An 18,226-nucleotide genomic window follows, 5' to 3' on the forward strand; every position below is an offset into this window, starting at 1 on the left:
TTCTCTCTCTGTATGTGTCTCTCATGAATAAATAAATAAAATCTAAAAAAAAAAATTCATTCTTGGAGCACCTGGGTGGCTCAGTCGGTTAAGCATCTGCCTTTGGCTCAAGTCATGATCTCAGGGTCCTGGGATCAAGATCAAGTTCCCCATCAGGCTCCTTGTTTAGCCGGGAGTTTGCTTTTCCCTCTCCCTCTGCCCCCACCTCATGTGCGTGCTCTCTCTCTAATAAAATAACGTCTTAAAAAAATAAAACATTCATTCTTACATTAATTTTTAAATATTATTAGTTTTTTATGAACTTGGACATAGATTTCTGTGTACTTCAAATTTTGTTAATTTGTTTAGATATTTAAGGATGCTGATAAATTGATCAGCCTATTGCATTAACTACTGTAGTGTTTTCTGAATGTTTGATATTTTGATTCCCTAAGCACTGGAAGAATAGATAGCCTTATGATTTTTTTTTTGATAGCCTTATGATTTTTATCAAGTTTCCTAGCTACCCTAATCTTGGTTTGGTGAACTGCTGATGGCAGCATAAAGAACATGTGGTGCATAAATCCTAATCTTAACTAAAAATCTTTGATGTTCATAAATATAACTGAATCTCACTTATCTTTCATATAATACAGAGTTAAGCACATGTCTCAAATGGATAATCAAGCCATGAGGACAAACACTAACACAATTATTAACCTTGACTATATTTAGGTAAAAATACAATCATAATAGAGCCTTAAGTGGTGACTTATATTTGTTGGAACAATACTCCAAATGCTTACTTTCTCAAATCCCAACTCATGGGCTGAATTTGAAGCCTGTTGAAAAGTTTCCATTTGCTCTTGCTCATCATGTATGTCCCACAGAACATCGCCAAAATCATCTTCTTCTGGAATAGAATCTTCACTGCCCAAATCTTTAGTCTCCCGGTCTGTGTTTTCAAAGCCCAGGATGTCCTGAACATCAAGAGAAAGCACACAAAAATGAATAAAGAATGTAAACACCTTGTAGCAGTGTTAGCACACAGGCCTAAGGTGGGTTTCACCTACTGTGGAGGGCAAGTCCAAACCTGTGGCCTTTGGTTAGTACCTACAAGAATAAATTTGTAATTATAAAAAAACATTAGTTTAGAAATAAATATGAAAATGACAAACACATGAAAAAACCAAACTCTTAATAAAAAAAAACCTCTTTTATTCAAAATAGAGGTGCAATGGGGGCATCTGGCTGGCTTAGTCAGTAGAGCATGTGGCTCTTGATCTTGTGGTTATGGGTTCAAACCCCAACCAGGTGTAGAGCTTACATTAAACAAAACAAAGCAAAACAAACAAAAAAACCCCAAAAAACTGTCTGATAAAAATAGAGGGGCATTTAACTCTTGGGGATCTGTTTCCTGAAAAATGTTATGTAATATATTTGCTTATATATGGCAGTTGAATAATCTTAAAGATTGCACTCATGTGTAAGAAATATGCTGCTTTACATTTCTATAAGAATTTAATTACTAAGATGGGTTTTCTTGATATCAAATATCTGTATCATTCTATACTGTCTTTATATCACTGGAAACATGTTGTTCTTCAAGCAGTAAAGATGGCAAATACGTCCATTTTCACTTGTTGTCATTTATTGTACTCAATTTTATTTATCTGGATCCTAAAATTCACAAAATTGTTGAGAAAATCAAAATTGATGTCAATTTTTATACTAAAGAACACTATACAAAATGCATTGCCAGAAGTCATATCATTATGTTTGAGGACTCGTTCTTTTTTTTTTTTTTTCATTCTTTTTTTTCTGATAACAAGTCTCCATACTTGTAATACAAGTTAATTAGAAAAAGTAATCTAATCCCTAACTTCTCAAATAGAATCCCTGGTACCTTGGAGGAGGTGTCAGCAGGTATGGACAACCACAGGTTAAATATGGTACATCTTTCTATTGTGCCCATTTTACTTTAAGGTGGAGGGGTTCTTTTTCTTATCATGATTAGGTTTTTGATAATAAATAATTTAAAACAATTTTTTATTAAAAATAAACACAGATATAACATTAAGCAGAATATATAACTTACATAAATTTGAAAGATAACACTTGAGATATCATAGAAATTTTCAGTTTGTGATACTATGATCCATGACTTCAGACCTTAGAGGTATGATTTTATCCTTACCTGTTGTAAGGATAAGTAGTGGATATATCTGAAAAATATTTTTTCCTTTTTTTTTTAGAGAGAGAGTACACGCATGCACATGTGATTAGAGGTGGAGTGGGTGAGCTGGGGAGGAAGGGGAGAGGGAGAAAGAGAATCTTAAGCAGGTTCCACACCCAGCATGGAGTGCAGGTGGGGCTTAAACCCATGACCCTGAGATCACAACTTGGGCTGAAATGGACATGTAACCAACTAAGCCACCCAGACACCCCGAAAAAGGTTTTTCTAATTTCTAAGAATTCAAGGTGTACATAAAACCTGAGGAGACTATTGAATAAGATAAATATATTCCCTCAAATACTTATACTTCTTATCTAGTACTTTTGTAATTTATTTTACACTTAACAGGTGTTGAGGCATCAAATAGCTTTGTGAGACAGAGGACAGATAAAGATACACGGTACTAGTAATACTATGATAATACCACAGGATAGACAAACACCAGAAACAATGGCACTCTCCCCAGGTGTTGTTTTTAAAAAACAAGGAAGCTGTTTTTACTGGAAAACCCAACTTTATGGAAAACAGTCTTAGAGTTTTTTTTAAGTAGGCTCTATGCCCAAAATGGGGCATATTGACAAGAGTTGCATGCTTTACTGACTGAGCCTGCCAGATGCCCCTTAGAGTATTTCAGACAAAATTTTATAAAGAATGCATTTTTTTACCTGTTTAATAATCTTTTCCACATAAATATAAGTTTTATATACTCCTTCTGCAGGATCACCAGAGTGATCAATGATCTGGAAAAAAGAAAGTTCAACAAGAACATGAAGAAAACAATAGTAACAGTAAGAGGTAAATACTTCTATAGAACTTGTATGTCAGGGATTATTCTAAGTACTTTGTACACAGTAGCTCATCTGTCCTCACAACTCTGTAACATTAGAGACATTATTATTATTATTATTACCTCCGTTTCACAGAAGAGGAAACTGAAGCAAATTATGTAACATGCTGGAGGTCACAGGAGGTATTTATTGTGAACAGTGGGAACAATGTCACAATAATACAAAAAGTATACTTTTTTCCCTTATGTGTTCAAATTCTGTATTATGTATTTCATACCACTCAATATATATAACATTTGAAATATATCAAAATCAATTCTTAAGTGAGTAAAACTATAATTCTACAAAATAAAAGGCAAAATGGTATTTGGCTATGTAAAACAGTAGTCTTCCTTTTTTTTTTTCTTTTTTTTTTTCAACAGTAGTCTTCTAAATTTGCCAAAAGACTACCCTACCTGTAGAGAACATGTATGTTGCTAATAACTGATTAATATTCAATAAAATTAGAGTAAGGCAATGATTTTACAAAGCATAGCAAGTGAAACAGAATGAAAGTTTATCCTGTATTTCCATTTGTAATCATGGTAGACAGATCTTATTTTACTATTTTTATAAAATAAATTCGTCCTTCTAGTGTATTAAGTTTTTAAAAGATTTTATTTATTTATTCATTCATGAAAGACACACACACACACACATAGAGGCAGAGATACAAGCAGAGGGAGAAGCAGACTCCATGCAGGGAGCCCAACGTGGGACTCGATCCCAGGTCTCCAGGATCATGCCCTGGCCTGAAGGCGGCGCTAAACTGCTGAGCCACCCAGGGATCCCCGTGTATTAATTTTTAAAAGCCATTTATAAATAGGTTAAAGATCAGAAAGAAGAAACAGTATCTTGCCTCTTGGGGCCTAGTGGACCAGGCTCATACTAAAATAAAGCAAAGAGGGGATCCCTGGGTGGCTCAGCGGTTTGGCACCTGCCTTTGGCCCAGGGCATGATCCTGGAGTCCCGGGATTGAGTCCAGCATCAGGCTCCTTCCTGGCATGGAGCCTGCTTCTCCCTCTGCCTGTATCTCTGCCTCTCTCTCTATATATATATATCGTGAACAAATAAATAAAATCTTTATAGAAAAATAAATAAATAAAATAAAGCAAAGAATGAAATAATTCTGGAGATTATAAAAATATGCACTTTTTTGTGTTAGGCTTTTATTTTTTTAAAGATTTTATTTATTATTCATGATAGTCACAGAGAGAAAGAGAGAGAGAGGAAGAGACACAGGCAGAGGGAGAAGCAGGACACAGGCAGAGGGAGAAGCAGGCTCCATGCAGGGAGCCCAACATGGACTCGATCCCAGGTCTCCAGGATCGCGCCCTGGGCCAAAGGCAGGCGCCAAACCGCTGCGCCACCCAGGGATCTCTTGTGTTAGGCTCTTTAATGTTATGCTGGTCTTAAGCTTTGCAACACTAAATGAATGTAAAATAATGCTTCTGTTCACGTTTGATCTTACTTCTTGAATGAGCACAGAGAAATAAAAACAGTCAAAATCTGAGTTGTGGGACGCCTGGGTAGCTCAGTGGTTGAGCATCTGCCATCAGCTCAGGTTGTGATCCTGGGATCAAGTCCTTCATCCAGCTCCTTGCAGGGAGCCTGCTTCTCCCTCTGCCTATATATCTGCCTCTCTCTGTGTCTCTCATAAATAAATAAATAAAACCTTAAAAACAAAAACAAAACAACATCTGAGTTGTTTTCAACTGTATTCTTTTTAAAAAAAAAAAAAAAGATTTTATTTTTAAGCAATCTCTATACCCAGCATGGGGCTTGAACTCACAACTCCAAGATGCAGAGGTGCATGCTCTTCTAACTGAGCCAGCCAGGTGCCCTTCAACTGTATCCTTAACATTAACAGTAAGCATTTCAAGTTATCTCAGTGTGCAGTAAGGCAAAGCCTGCAATTTCATTCTAAAAATTATTCCACCATGCGTCTAAGAATGATCAAATCTCTCACATTCATCATTACTGTTTTGCTTTTCCCAATGCTCTTAGTAAAGTTTACCATGAAAAGGCTCTTTCTTACACTGATCCTTGGTCAACAGAAGATAAAAGAACTCTATACTTAGGAAGAAAAAAGAACAGAAAAGAATCTGATTTGTCCACTCACAGATCATACCCTTTGTAGCTGTGTATTGTAATTTATTTCTCTCTTTTTCTCACAGTCCACAACTAAGCCTATTGGCTCTGCTGTCAAAATTTATCCAGATTCGTGTTTCTCATCACTTCCTCTACCACCACCCTGGTCTAACCCACCAGCATCTCTCACCTGATTCCAAGAGCTCTCCAACTCTGCCCTCCTCCACTACCCTCCAAACCAATCAATTCTCAATATAGCAGTGTAAAAGAACATCCTTGTCAGAATTGCATTTCTTCTGCTGTTGCTTAAAGTCTTCCAATGACTCAAGTTAAAAAACAAAACAAAACAAAACAAAACAAAAACACAACGGGCAGCCCGGGTGGCTCAGCGGTTTAGTGCTGCCTTCAGCCCAGAGCGTGATCCTGGAGACCTGGGATCGAGTCCCATGTCAGGCACCCTGCATGGAGCCTGCTTCTCCCTCTGCTTGTGTCTCTGTCTCTGTCTCTCTCTCTCTCTCTGTGTCTCTCATGAATAAATAAATTTTAAAAAATTAAAAAAAAAAAAACCTCCAAGTAAAGAAACCATCTCACTCCAAGTGAAAAAAATACAAGGTTTCTAAAATGGTCTCCAAGGTTCTTCACCCTGGGCTCCCAGTTAACTATCATATTAGTCTCCTCTCACTCACTCCCACCACATGGTCTTTGTTCTACCACTTCCCTTGGCCAAGCAAGTTCTTAACAAAAATAACCTTATGAATTTTACCTTGGCTTTGCTGGTCTTGTTCAGGTTAGAAACTTGATCAATCAATTGCTGGACAGACTCAGAACTGACTTTCCCATCCTCCAAGCGATGATAAATTAATCGTGGTTTGCCTTCAGGGTTTTTCAGAAAAGCTTCTTCACAGTCTTCCAATAAAAGGCTAGATTGGAAATCAGTATTTCTTGTGCCACACTGAGCTATGGCAGCAAATAGTCAATCAACCTAAGTGTCAATAATGGGACTTTACAGTAATGACAAGGGGCCAGAAGTAGCCCAGGGACAGAACAAGTGCAGCTTTCCAGAAATGGATGCTTTATAGCTCTGTTCCAGCGTGGTCATAAAAATATATTATTTATTTATTAGCAGACAGTGAGAACAGGTACAATAAATTCTACATTAAATTGCATTTTAAAGCATACATTAATTTTTAAATCTAGCAACAAAAAGAAAATTCTCAAAAATACTGTAAACAGGGATCCCTGGGTGGCGCAGCGGTTTGGCGCCTGCCTTTGGCCCAGGGCGCGATCCTGGAGACCCGGGATCGAATCCCACGTCAGGCTCCTGGTGCATGGAGCCTGCTTCTCCCTCTGCCTATGTCTCTGCCTCTCTCTCTCTCTCTCTATGTGACTATCATAAATAAATAAAATTAAAAAAAAAATTAAAAAAAAAAAAAGATTTAAAAAAAAAAAATACTGTAAACATGGCTCAAAATAACAAACCAGACTCATGAAACTTTGCAAATAAATGGAAACCTAGTTCAACTAACAAATATATAATTTCCAAATTAAAATACAAATATTATCAACCCAATGCTTCAAGATTGAGAAATCTTCTCTAGTCCTTTGGCCTTTCTCATCTAATAAATGACCTAAATGACCTGAATCTTTATACCCAAGATACATCATAAGAAAGGCCAGAGGAAAAAAAAAAAAAAAAGAAAGGCCAGAGGCAGATGGGGGAGATTAGATGTCTAGTAAAAATCTTAACTGAGATACAGGGTTAAATAAAATTCTAACTTTGCTATAGGGTACCATACTGAGTGTTTTTGCTATGCCAATTTAAATGCTAGAATAATCTTGGAATAATCTACCAGTGTTTTCTACACTGCAAGGAAAATTGCAACCAATTCCCCTTTCTAAAAAGCATTAAATGAAGTTTGTTTAGAGAGGTGAGTTAGAGTGTATACGCAGAGGAGAGCTATTACATGATTCAGAATTTAAATACTATATTAAAATACAGCCCCAATATAAAACAGAATAATATTCTATTATATATCACTGTGCTAATCCAATCAATCCAAACCATAGAATTTTTCCTTGTTAAAATCATTCTGACCATGATCTATAGAATTTTTGGATTTTAATGGTTCTTTTGTTATTGCTTGGGAAAAAAGTTTGTGGTCATGTGGATACCAAAGAATGGGCCTCTGTTTGGTACATGTTCCTATTTCAGAATCACTCCCTCCAAAATTGACATGTGGAGCTCAGATAAAATGACATGATATCTGAGATTTGGTTCAAAGTCTTTGGTGGGAGAGAAGTAGATGGGGCTACTGGGTACTGGTCAGGGGACATATTTTTAGATTCATCTTTTGAGAAAAATGGGAGAATCATCACGAGAAGTAAAGGAACAACCTAAGAGAAATAAAGGCTCTACCAGGTCCTGCTTATGGTGTGAAGCCCACAGCTACTACCACACTTCTTGACAGCCAGGAAGTAAACAATAAGGAAATAAAATAATCAGCATATGGAATAAGAAAAAAAAAATAAAGGCAAAATAGAGGCGAAGAAATAACTAAATTTTAGAAATTACAATTATCTTTTTAAAAAATTACTTATTTCAGATAGAGAGAGGGAGGGTGTGGAGGAGAAGGGAAAGGAAAGAGGGAGAGAGAGTCTTAAGCAGACTCCACATTGAGCATGAACCCAATGCAGGGTTCCATCTCAGGACCCTGAGATCATGACCTGAGCCGAAACCAAGAGTCAGATGCTTAACTGGCTGTGCCACCCAGGCTCCTCTAGAATTAAAATTCTTATTCTTTAAGAAGAATAAAGTTTTAAAAATATAAAATATATAAAATTTTAGTTAAAAAAGATAAACAGAAATCTGCCAAAGTAATAAAATATGAAAGAAATGAGAGGTAAAAGATTAAGAGGAACTTAAAATGAGAAAGACAAAAATAATAAAAGTGTACAAATAATGTACAATATTTTATTAACTAAATATGGATAAAAGACAAAGAAAAAACAAGATGGTTTCAAGGATTAAAGAATTAATGAGGAAAACAACAAATTACACATATTACCACCTGAGATGAAACACTACTCAGACATTAAATAATAAAACAGAATATATCCTTAGTAAATATAACAGAAAAAAAAAAAAAAAAAACAGGAAAAGAAAAGGGATAAGGAAAAGAACTCCAACTAAAGGCAATCTAGTGGAAAGAGTCCTTAAACTTGTTCTGGGTTGAGGCTCATTGACTAGTGGCTCCCCAGCCATTGGACAATCTTAAGGATCAATGACAGATTACATTGCAGGGTCACTGATAAAGCCTACAGCTCCATATACGTCTGTACACAGTTGAGGTCTGAGCTGGTCCTCAATAAAGAGAAAAATACTTTGGAAGGGTTAAATCCAATCAGACAGCAAACACAGAAAGAAAACCTAACCTCTTATTAAACATATTTTGTCTTCTATCTATGTACCTAGTTGGTTAAAAAAAATCTTTATTTGCAGACTAGACTCATTGGTATAATTATATTCACATTATAAGAAAATTGCTCACTTTCCTGGAATTAAGTGGTAAGCTCCTCAGAGAATTAAAAATTTGATTTAACATCTATACAAGTGTTCAACTAGATCTCAATTTGTACTGAAGAAAGAAAATTATGAAGGTTAACATTGATAGTTGATATCAGGAGTTGCCAACTTGTTCTGGTAGGGCCAGCGAGCATGTATTTTAGGCTTTGTGGGCCACACAGTCTCTGTTGTAACTACCATACTAAACTCTGCTATTGTAGTGTGAAAGCAGCTGCAGAAATACGTAAATAAATGAATAGTATAATAAAATTTTATTTATAAAAACAGGTAGCTCACTGGATTTGGCCCAAGGGCCATAGTTTGCTACCCCTGATTTAAATGATCTTTACATTAATGATGTTACCCTTATGACCAATTAACAACTCAAACTGTAAAAATTCTAATTCTTTATGTATGAAAAATAAAAAAATATTGAATTTTATGGATTGTTTTTGATTATAAGAATTCTATTATGAAAATAAGTTTTAAAAAAAGAATGCTATTATGACTTATTTTTGAAGTTCATTTGGCAATCTCAATTCTATTTACAATTCCCATAATGAGTGACAGAATTTTCAGCTTACCTTGGTAAAGTTAAATGAATGAATAAAATAACTAATGAACTCTTCTCAATTTCCCATTTTCTTACAGCAAGGTATTTATTTTCAATATCTATTGGAAAATATATAGCATGGAAAAAATATCCCATTGTCTCACACATTCTTTTAAGTTTAGGTGAATAGTCCTAAAAAGAAATTAAAACAAAACAAATGAAAACTTAATAAAAACACAGCTTATTTAACTAAAAATCAAATCAGCTTCATACTACTTAAAATGAAAAATCATGTTTCAGAACAGGTTATGTTATACTTTTTTTATTTAAAATTAAAAAATATATATTATCATATGTTAAAGAAAATCTTTTTTTTTTTTTTAAGAAAATCTTTTTTTTTAAGAAAAAAGGCAAAGTTCCCTTAAAACAAAATTAATAAGGGCTTAGTAACGTGGCTGTTTCCCTAGCTCAGAAAAGGATTTATTTCATAATAAAGCCTAAAACAATGAAGAAAAATATTAGGCTACTTTTCTTTGGTATTTATTATTGTTATTACTGTAACAAATGATTTCTGCTTTATTGTTACAAAGAGTGGAAAACATATATCCACGAGTCTATATAGTAAAAACTGTCCACCATGATATATTAGAACATTAAAGCAAACAGGTATAAATTTAAAATATGTTGGTCTGTAACAAATTAGGTTACTAAGTAATGATGACTTATTATTATGCAACAAATGAGTAAATCCCTCAACATCGGTTTGGTAATAACCTACATCAGTTAGTGACTATAAACTTTGGTTTTCAAAATACTTTATCTTTTTACCAAAACTGAATAATATCAGGAAAGAACGCTAAATAGATTCATTACTCAATACCCTGGAAGATGTTAATAGAGCAGGTTATCACATGTTACATGCAGATTTATTGCAAATGCAGTTAGAAGAGTAGTCAGCAAACTTTTTATGTAAAAGGCAAATATTCTTACAAATTAGTAATAGCTTAACAACTTGGATGTTTTGGCAGAGGTCTCTGGGATCCATTTAGTCTCTGCTGTAATTTATTCTGCTGTTGTAGTGTGAAACAGTCATAGTATATAAATGAATAAGCCTACTTGTGTTCCAATAAAACTTTATTTATAGACACTAAAATTTGAATTTAATACAATTTTCACAGGTCACAAAACATTCTTCTTCTTTGGATTTTCTTTTCAACTATTTAAAAAAGTAAAAAGCAATCTCAGCTCTGGGTCATACAACAGGCTTCAGGCCAGGTCTGGCCCACAGACTGTAGTATGCCTACCTCTGCTTCAGGTTAACTCCAATGGCTGCCTTGAAAAATTAAAAACCATGGTAAGGATTAAATTTTGTTAAGACTTTAAACAAGAAGTCAAGTGTAAATCTGGCAGATATTAACTAAAGCAGGCACTATCAACATAGGTCTTCACACTGTGGAGAACATATAATAAAGCATTCAAAAGCATAACATTCCAAGGACTAAATTTGAATATACTGATAAAGCTGAGCAAGATTTTCTCTTAAGAAAAGCTCTAAATTCTTCCTACTTTTTAAGACATATACTCTGATAGGTAGTAAGCTACTTGGTTTAGATGTAGTAGTATCAGAAATAGGACACTATACTGACTTGTCCTTTAAATCAGTGAATACAGAATTTATAAATATCCTCACCTTAAGGAAAAGATCCACTTCAGGTTGGGTTTCATCTGTATAAATAAGGTAACATCTGACAGCGTTACTCCACAGAGAATGTGAAAACAAGGGAGTAACTTGTAATAAACTAGCTACAGCAATATCCCAGTCATCTGAAAATAAAATTTATCGTAAGTACATGAAAAAAAAAACATCACCAGAAAAACATCTGATAGGATAAGTTTTTTAAAAGTCTGAAAAAACATAGCAGGCAATGTAGAGTGGAATGTGATCTCCCTTGTGACTAATGACACAGTTTCTGGAATAGCATATTAGAAGGCAAACAGTTCTCAAACCTCAAATTTTATTGTGGGGCATAAAGCAATCAATGTTGACTGTGATCCATGCTGGGGTACTGCTGGTTCCAGTCAAATATCATGAACCTATTCTACATGAGCTATTCAATGAGTTTGCAACTTCAGGAGAGCCTACACCCCTAGGCTGGCCTATAGTGTTACACAATTATTCTTGAGGTATATTAAGTCAAAAAGAAACTTTAAGAGTGGCATAAAATGAAGTGCTGTTTAGTGAGAAAGAACATTTTAAGATATTTGGCTAATCTAAAAGGCATACTTTAAAAATGTTTTTCATTTTGCTTAGACAATTTTGCAGTTTTAAGAAAAAAGAGTGGGGCTACTCTAACACTTAGATCTGCACTGGTAACAAAATTCTAAATAAATCTTTGAGCTATTTTAGACACCAAACTATATAATGAAAATATTCTTTTGAGTAAGGATACTACATCATATAACTGAGGTTTTATATTCTATTCTGCAACCTTCTCCAACCTTGAACAGCATCAAAGATGCAGAGGGAAAGACCAAAACTACTGTTTTTCAGTTAATCTACAACAGACTCTCACTAAGCAATGGCAACACCTAGAATTCAGACCAGAAGCTAAGTTTTTAGAACCTGATTGGCCAGTCTGGCTGGAGAGCACCACCTGATCCTGATGGGAATCATATAATTTAATCAGTCCTGGTCAGTGACAGCACCAGTACATGCTGGTTTGGCAGTAGAAGACACCCAGAATAAAAATCTCATGCCCTGCTGATGGTCTTTCTCCTAGCACACACAAGATCATAGTACATGAACAGTCACTACCAAGGTAACTGGCAAATGGCATGTTTACCTTTGTTGACATTTGCAAAGGGTCCTTCCACATCTATGGAACTATGGGCAAATTCAGGGCCTCTGAAGGACTGCTGGAGCTGGATCATACTCCCTATGGAAGGTTCACTTCCCAAGGCTCCTCCAGTCCAATACTCACATTGGGTTCCAGCAGCTGTAAATGCAAGAGATTTCATCTTGTTTAAACCAAATTACCGAATTTTCAGAAAACTGCCTCATATACTAAACATGATTTCTAATTTTAAAAAATGCTATAACATTATAAATACAACAAATATTCAATCTTTAATGATTTTGTAAATACTTTGTCACCAATTTCTGGCAAATTCTAAGGTGTTGGTTAACATAATTCTGATTATCATCTCAAATTCAGAGGGGATTAAAAAGAGAAAAATGAAAAGAAATAAAGAATATAATAACCAAAAGAACTATAACAACAGAGGCAGTTAAAAATATCCCCATACAAAAATTCTAAACAACGTTTTTAACTTTATGGTTTAGGTATCATCATAAAATTGGAAGATGAGAATTTCAAAGGAAGATCATTACTAGCACACCTATAATTAAGATTGGTAATTCATTTGGATATAAGCTAAGGATGTAAAAAGTACAACCTCTTTAACCGCCCAGAGTAACAAAATTAACATCGGAGTCAACAGGTACTTACAAAAATATTGATTTTTTTTTTTAAGATTTACTATTTATTTATTTGAGAGAGAGAGAGAGAGAGAGAGAGAGCTTGCACATGCTTGTGCACCTGTGAGTAGGGGGAGGGGCAGAGGGAAAGTGAAAGAAGCAGACTCCCTGCTGAGCATGGAGTCACACATGGCACTTGATTCCAGGACCCTGTGATCATGACCTGAGCTAAAATCAAAAGTACAATGCTTAACTAAGCCACCAAGTCGCTCCTTGATTTTTTTTTTTAATAATTTGTATTTGTCAGAATATCTACATGGAATCCTTTTTTTTTTTTTAAGATTTTTTATTCATTTATTCATGAGAGACACACAGAAAGAGGCAGAGACATAAACAGAGGGAGAAGCAGACTCCCTGCAGGGAGCCTGACATGGCACTTGATCCCCAGACCCTGGATCAGGCCCTGAGCCAAAGAGAGACGTTTAACCACTGAGCCAATCAGGTGTCCCTCTACATGGCATCCTTGACTAAGTATGAGTATATTGTAACGGGCTCAATCTCTGGCAAAAATAAGATTATCCGTAAGGCTTTAAATGTGAAATGAGTGATGTTCCCTCAAGCATTCTTTCTTCATGTTTAAATCAAAATATGGAAACAAGGAAATATTACCTTGTTCTTATTCATTTGCCAAGGCAATTACAATATAATAGTTTCAAAACACTGTACATTTTAACATATGTCATCACTGATATAACCACTAAGACTAATGTGGGGGCATAAGAGCCTCCTATTCTCCACTCAAAGCCAATAACAATCACTTCATTTTTTTCCCCCTTAAAGTCAGTAATAAAAATCTTTAGATGCTGGTCAGATTCCAATGGGTTCTAAAATGCAAATTAAGAGGCAATTATCAGATGCCATATTTTACTTCAAAATCAGTTTGTAAGATAAAATGCACAGGGCACCTGAGTGGTTCAGTCTGTTAAGCATTAGACTCTTGATTTTGGCTCAGGTCATGATCTCAGAGTCATGAGATCGAGCCCTAAGTTGGGCTCCAGGCTGAACATGGGACCTGCTTAAGATTCTCTTTCCTTCTGCCCCTCCCTCCCCACTCACATGCTCACATGCTCTTTCTCAAAAAAATAAAATAAAATAAAATGCAGTTTCCTATAAATGAGAGAGTGACAGCAATTTTCCCACTGTATCTACAATAGAATCTTTTTCATTTTTCAGTATCAATCACAGTTTATTAATATTTTCTTGGAACATGGTAGACCCTTTCATTCTAGGACTCCAGGTTTTTCTTTATTTCTAGAAAAAAAATGTTTTGTATGTTTAATTATAAAATTAAAGCTTTTTGAATAGTTTATGAAACTACTGGAAGCCACTCAGCAAAATATCATGCAGATATTTATTCAAATGGACAGTTGCAAAGAATATATCATTACATGGAAAAGTAATGTGACAGAGACTATGAACTGTCTTCAATATCCATCCTTCCTTTCTTCCTTTAGTAACAGAATTTCAAACTTAGGTGACTCTCCTAATGATTACACTTTCCACTCTTTCTACCTGTAGTTCTGGCCAATGGGGTTTGAGGAGTAATATGTATACCTTTCAGATTGTGCTTTCAAGGAGAGGAACGTATTCCCATCCTTCCTCCCTCAGCTAAAATGTAGATGTCATGGCGAGACCTGGAGGAGCTGTCTTTTTTTTTTTTTTTTTAATATTTATTTATTTATTTATTCATGAGAGACACAGACTGAGAGAGGCAGAGATACAAGCAGAGGGAGAAGCAGGCTCTTTGCAGGGAGCCCAATATGGGACTCCATCCCCGATCCCAGGATCAGGACCTAAATCGAAGGCAGGCGTGCAACCCCTGAGCCACCCAGCCGTCCCTGGAGAAGCTGTCTTACACCAGGAAGAGAAATGCTATGGGGGGAGGCTGGTGGGGCAATGAGACAGAAGGAAACCTGCCTCCTAACAATGTCATGGACTTTACAGAAAATTGCTGTTATAACAGCTGAGAAAGGAGGAGAAAGTACAACTCTATTTATAAAGAGCAACCACTTATAACTAAAAGGATTCAAAGTTGGCTCTACGATATCATCACACTTATATTGAAGGCTCAAATATTATACATAGGAAGCAAATTTACCAGTAACATCTGTACAGTTGTCATCTGAATCAGACTCTCCAGGATCAAATACTTGGATGCCCTGAGCCTGGAGCCTCTGAAGTTTGCTCTCCAACTCTCTCTTAGCCCTCAGTAAGTCCTGAATTTCATTTTCTTTGGTCTCCCTAAAAATCTTTAAAAGACAAATGTTAATTTTGAAACCTTTTCTATCATCAGAGGACTGTGTCATCAACTCTTAACAGAAAAATCTTTCATTCAAAAAACCAACATTCATTTGGTCCCTGATCTTTTTTGTAGGATAAATAGCCCAAGTACCTCACTGTTTTGTAACTGAAACCCACTGGAATTTGGGCAGGTGCCCTGTCTGTGGCATGGAGCTGTCTTGTGCACTGGTGATGTTTAGCAAATTTGTCCCCTTCCCATTAGATGCCAGTAATGCCTTCCCATACAAAATATCCCCAAATATTTCCAAATGCCTTTCCCTCCATATGGAAATATTTTTCCCCCTCTCCCCAAAGCCCTATTGCAATGCTCACTTTTTTACTTTCTCCTTGAAGTGATCTCAAGTTTACCAGGTCCAACACAAAAATGTAAGAAGTGTTCTACTCTATTCTTAGAACCTTCAAGACGTCTACATCATTCACTTCTACTTATTCATGCAGCATTATATAAACTTTTAAAATATGTTCTTTTTATTCTATTTCACTTTGGGGGTAAAAACGTAAGGAATTTACCTTGAATTGCCTTTTCACTTTATCTCTATCATGTTCAAATGTCGCTGCCCTCTCCATTGCTTGGTATTTTGCTTCTAAAGCACTTTCCTTTTCCCGAAGTATTTTCTGGTAAGTTTTTTGAAGGGCCTGAAATAATTGACCTTGTTATTTCTAACAAAAATAGTATTCCTCTCAAATTTTACATGATCTTACTACATATTACATATATATCTTAGAATCTACTATTATCAATATCTTAGAATTGTAACAATCTACTATTATCAATAACTACATATTGCCATTTTATTCAAACATGTAATAAAAAATGCAAATATGCTTGAACTGTAGTAAGTGAAGACATTTCAACATTAAACTTAATGGAAATTAATATTTTTTCTTTGAAATCTTAATCTTTTCTTAATCTTCCCTATGTCTCAGTTTTCCCATCTGTAATAGAACAAAAAGTATAATTTGTAAGGCTTAACTTGAAGGATAATTAATTCTGCATGACTATGCACTCCTTGGCTCCATGTCTTTTTTATTTTGCTATCCCCAGAACCCTCTTGGTGCCAGATACATTGAAGGCCTCCAGTAAATATCTAACTAAATGGATTAAATAAATACAGAAGAGTTTCTTTAGTGCCTAGATATGTGAGAAAGGAATCAAAAGGGCTACATAAAAAAGGGAGTGGGGCAGGTGAGTTAAGAAATCAGTTTAGGCCCCAAGCGAATGTTCCTTCAAATTAAAATGCTGAGCGTTGTCTACTCAACTTTCAAAACTACTACATAGGGTACGAGGAGGAACCTGAGACTGTGACATTTGTCAGCCCTTAACAGCACTCTGCCCTGGTTGATCCAGCCTTCTTTCCTATCTCCATCTCACAGTCATTTCCAATGTGCAGTGTCCACTGGACAATGGCTTGGGTGCATGAAATCAGGTATCGGAGATGTGTTAAGTCCATTTTACACATGCAAGTTGCATCAAGACTGCCCAGTAGGAAAATTGGTAAGACCACAAGTAGACTGCTGACAAGGAGTTCTTCCCTGATAACAGTGCTAATTATACAATAGCTAATGGGGGTGAAGGTGGCTAGAATGCCTCTTCTAGGATGAAAAAGGCTCTCATCAGAAAAATCGGCCTGAGATATTTATTCAATTTCTACTGTGATGAGCCCAGGAACACGGGGTGTCTAGAAGTTTCTTCCACAGTTAACAAAACAGTAAAACCACAACCCTCACAGAGACCCAAAACTGATGGCGCAAAGTCTTACCACTGTGCTCACAGAAAAGCAACCTTTTGATTTATATACTATTTTGATGAGTCAAAATACATCTGCTATAGGGAGCCTATGCAATCATTGATTTTTGAGTAATCAAATGGATTAAGGGAATTTGGCTACACCTAGGGAATGTTTTCAATCACAGCAGTTTAAGATGGTCAAAATCAGGTTTCCATAAAAATTCACTTCAACTATTAAAACTCAAAAGCTTCATAGAAAGAAACTGAGAGGTATGTAAAATTTAAAGGTGGGGGGGGAGCGAGGAGTGAAGTTAAAAAATCCTAGGGAAAGTCTGAGGAGTTGCTTCGACAGGGGTCACCAAAGTCTTTTGTGTGTCCGTGTGCTCTGGGTTGACCTACTTGCCCTGGAGTCCCCTGCAGACCTGGCCTTTGCTGCTTCAGGACACTTTCAAGCTAATTGCTTCAAAGTGAATGCATGAACCAGAAACACAAGAGGGGCGGGGTTAGTTAAGGAATCAGTTTAGACCCCAAGAGGCTATGTCCCCTCCAATTGAAACGCAGAGCGGTTTCTACTCAACTTTCAAGGCCGTTCGGCTTGGAGAGGGGACAGGATGGACCAAGGACCGGGCCAGCGTCCAGACGCACCCAGCGGCGAGCGCGCATGCGCGGACCTTGCCCGCGGCCGTACCTGCAGCTCCGCCCGCAGCCGCTTGTTCTCCGTGTCCAGCTTGGCCTCGCGGCGGCCCATGGACAGCAACTCCTGGTTCTTGCTGACCCGGAAGATCTCGTATTCCTTCTTGAGCCGCTCGTATTCGGCTGCCGCGTACTCCAGCTCCGGCACCGATGAACCCGTAGACTTAAAGCTAGCCCCGAGCAGCCCGCCTCCTCCCGCCCCGCGGGTCAGCGACCCCGGCCCGGCCCCCGCCCCCGCCGCCGCCGCCGCCGCCGCCCCCCCGCGGCGGAAAGAGCTGCGCAGCAGGCGGGCCTTGGGCTTCACCTCTACCGGGATCTCGCAGGCCTCGCCGCCGCCCGCCCCATAAGTGTCCTCGATCACCTCCCCGCCTGCGGGGCTCACTAGCGACGAGGCGGTCCCCATCACGCTCGTGGCCGCCCCCACTACCCAGCGGGGGACCGGGAGGGGGCGGATCGCCGCGAAAGAGACGGGGCGGGGCAAGTAGGGGCGGGGCGGGGCGGGATGGATGGGGCGGGGCGGGGCGGGGCGCAAGGAGGGCGGGGCGAGCGGCGTGAGACGGGTGGGGCGGGCGCTCGCAGGGGCGGGAGAGAGCCCAAGGGGGCGGGGCACCGGGACCCGGCGGGAAAGAGCGCAAGGAGGGCGGGGCGGAGCGCAAAGAGGGCGGGCGAGCGGCGTGAGACTTGGGGGGGCAAAGCACGGGGGCGGGAGGGAGAGCT

General features: G+C 37.6%; 1 protein-coding gene across 1 annotated transcript in view; it reads right to left on the bottom strand.

The window, feature by feature from the left end:
• NPHP3 (nephrocystin 3) overlaps nucleotides 1-17,974 on the bottom strand; it is a 41,163-nt gene extending 23,189 nt beyond the window's left edge. Inside the window, exons 1-9 of the mRNA XM_038570862.1 lie at nucleotides 17,505-17,974; nucleotides 15,598-15,723; nucleotides 14,885-15,035; nucleotides 12,092-12,244; nucleotides 10,939-11,072; nucleotides 9,280-9,440; nucleotides 5,897-6,053; nucleotides 2,881-2,955; nucleotides 786-959 (exon numbers count right to left, since the gene is read on the bottom strand). Of these exons, the coding sequence (XP_038426790.1) occupies nucleotides 786-959; nucleotides 2,881-2,955; nucleotides 5,897-6,053; nucleotides 9,280-9,440; nucleotides 10,939-11,072; nucleotides 12,092-12,244; nucleotides 14,885-15,035; nucleotides 15,598-15,723; nucleotides 17,505-17,912 (1,539 nt within the window). The 5' untranslated portion in view covers nucleotides 17,913-17,974. The remainder of the gene's footprint in view (nucleotides 1-785; nucleotides 960-2,880; nucleotides 2,956-5,896; nucleotides 6,054-9,279; nucleotides 9,441-10,938; nucleotides 11,073-12,091; nucleotides 12,245-14,884; nucleotides 15,036-15,597; nucleotides 15,724-17,504) is intronic.
• Nucleotides 17,975-18,226: the final 252 nt, after the last annotated feature.

The sequence above is a fragment of the Canis lupus genome, chromosome 23 (assembly GCF_011100685.1).
Source record: "Canis lupus familiaris isolate Mischka breed German Shepherd chromosome 23, alternate assembly UU_Cfam_GSD_1.0, whole genome shotgun sequence".
Classification (NCBI taxonomy): Eukaryota; Metazoa; Chordata; class Mammalia; order Carnivora; family Canidae; genus Canis; species Canis lupus.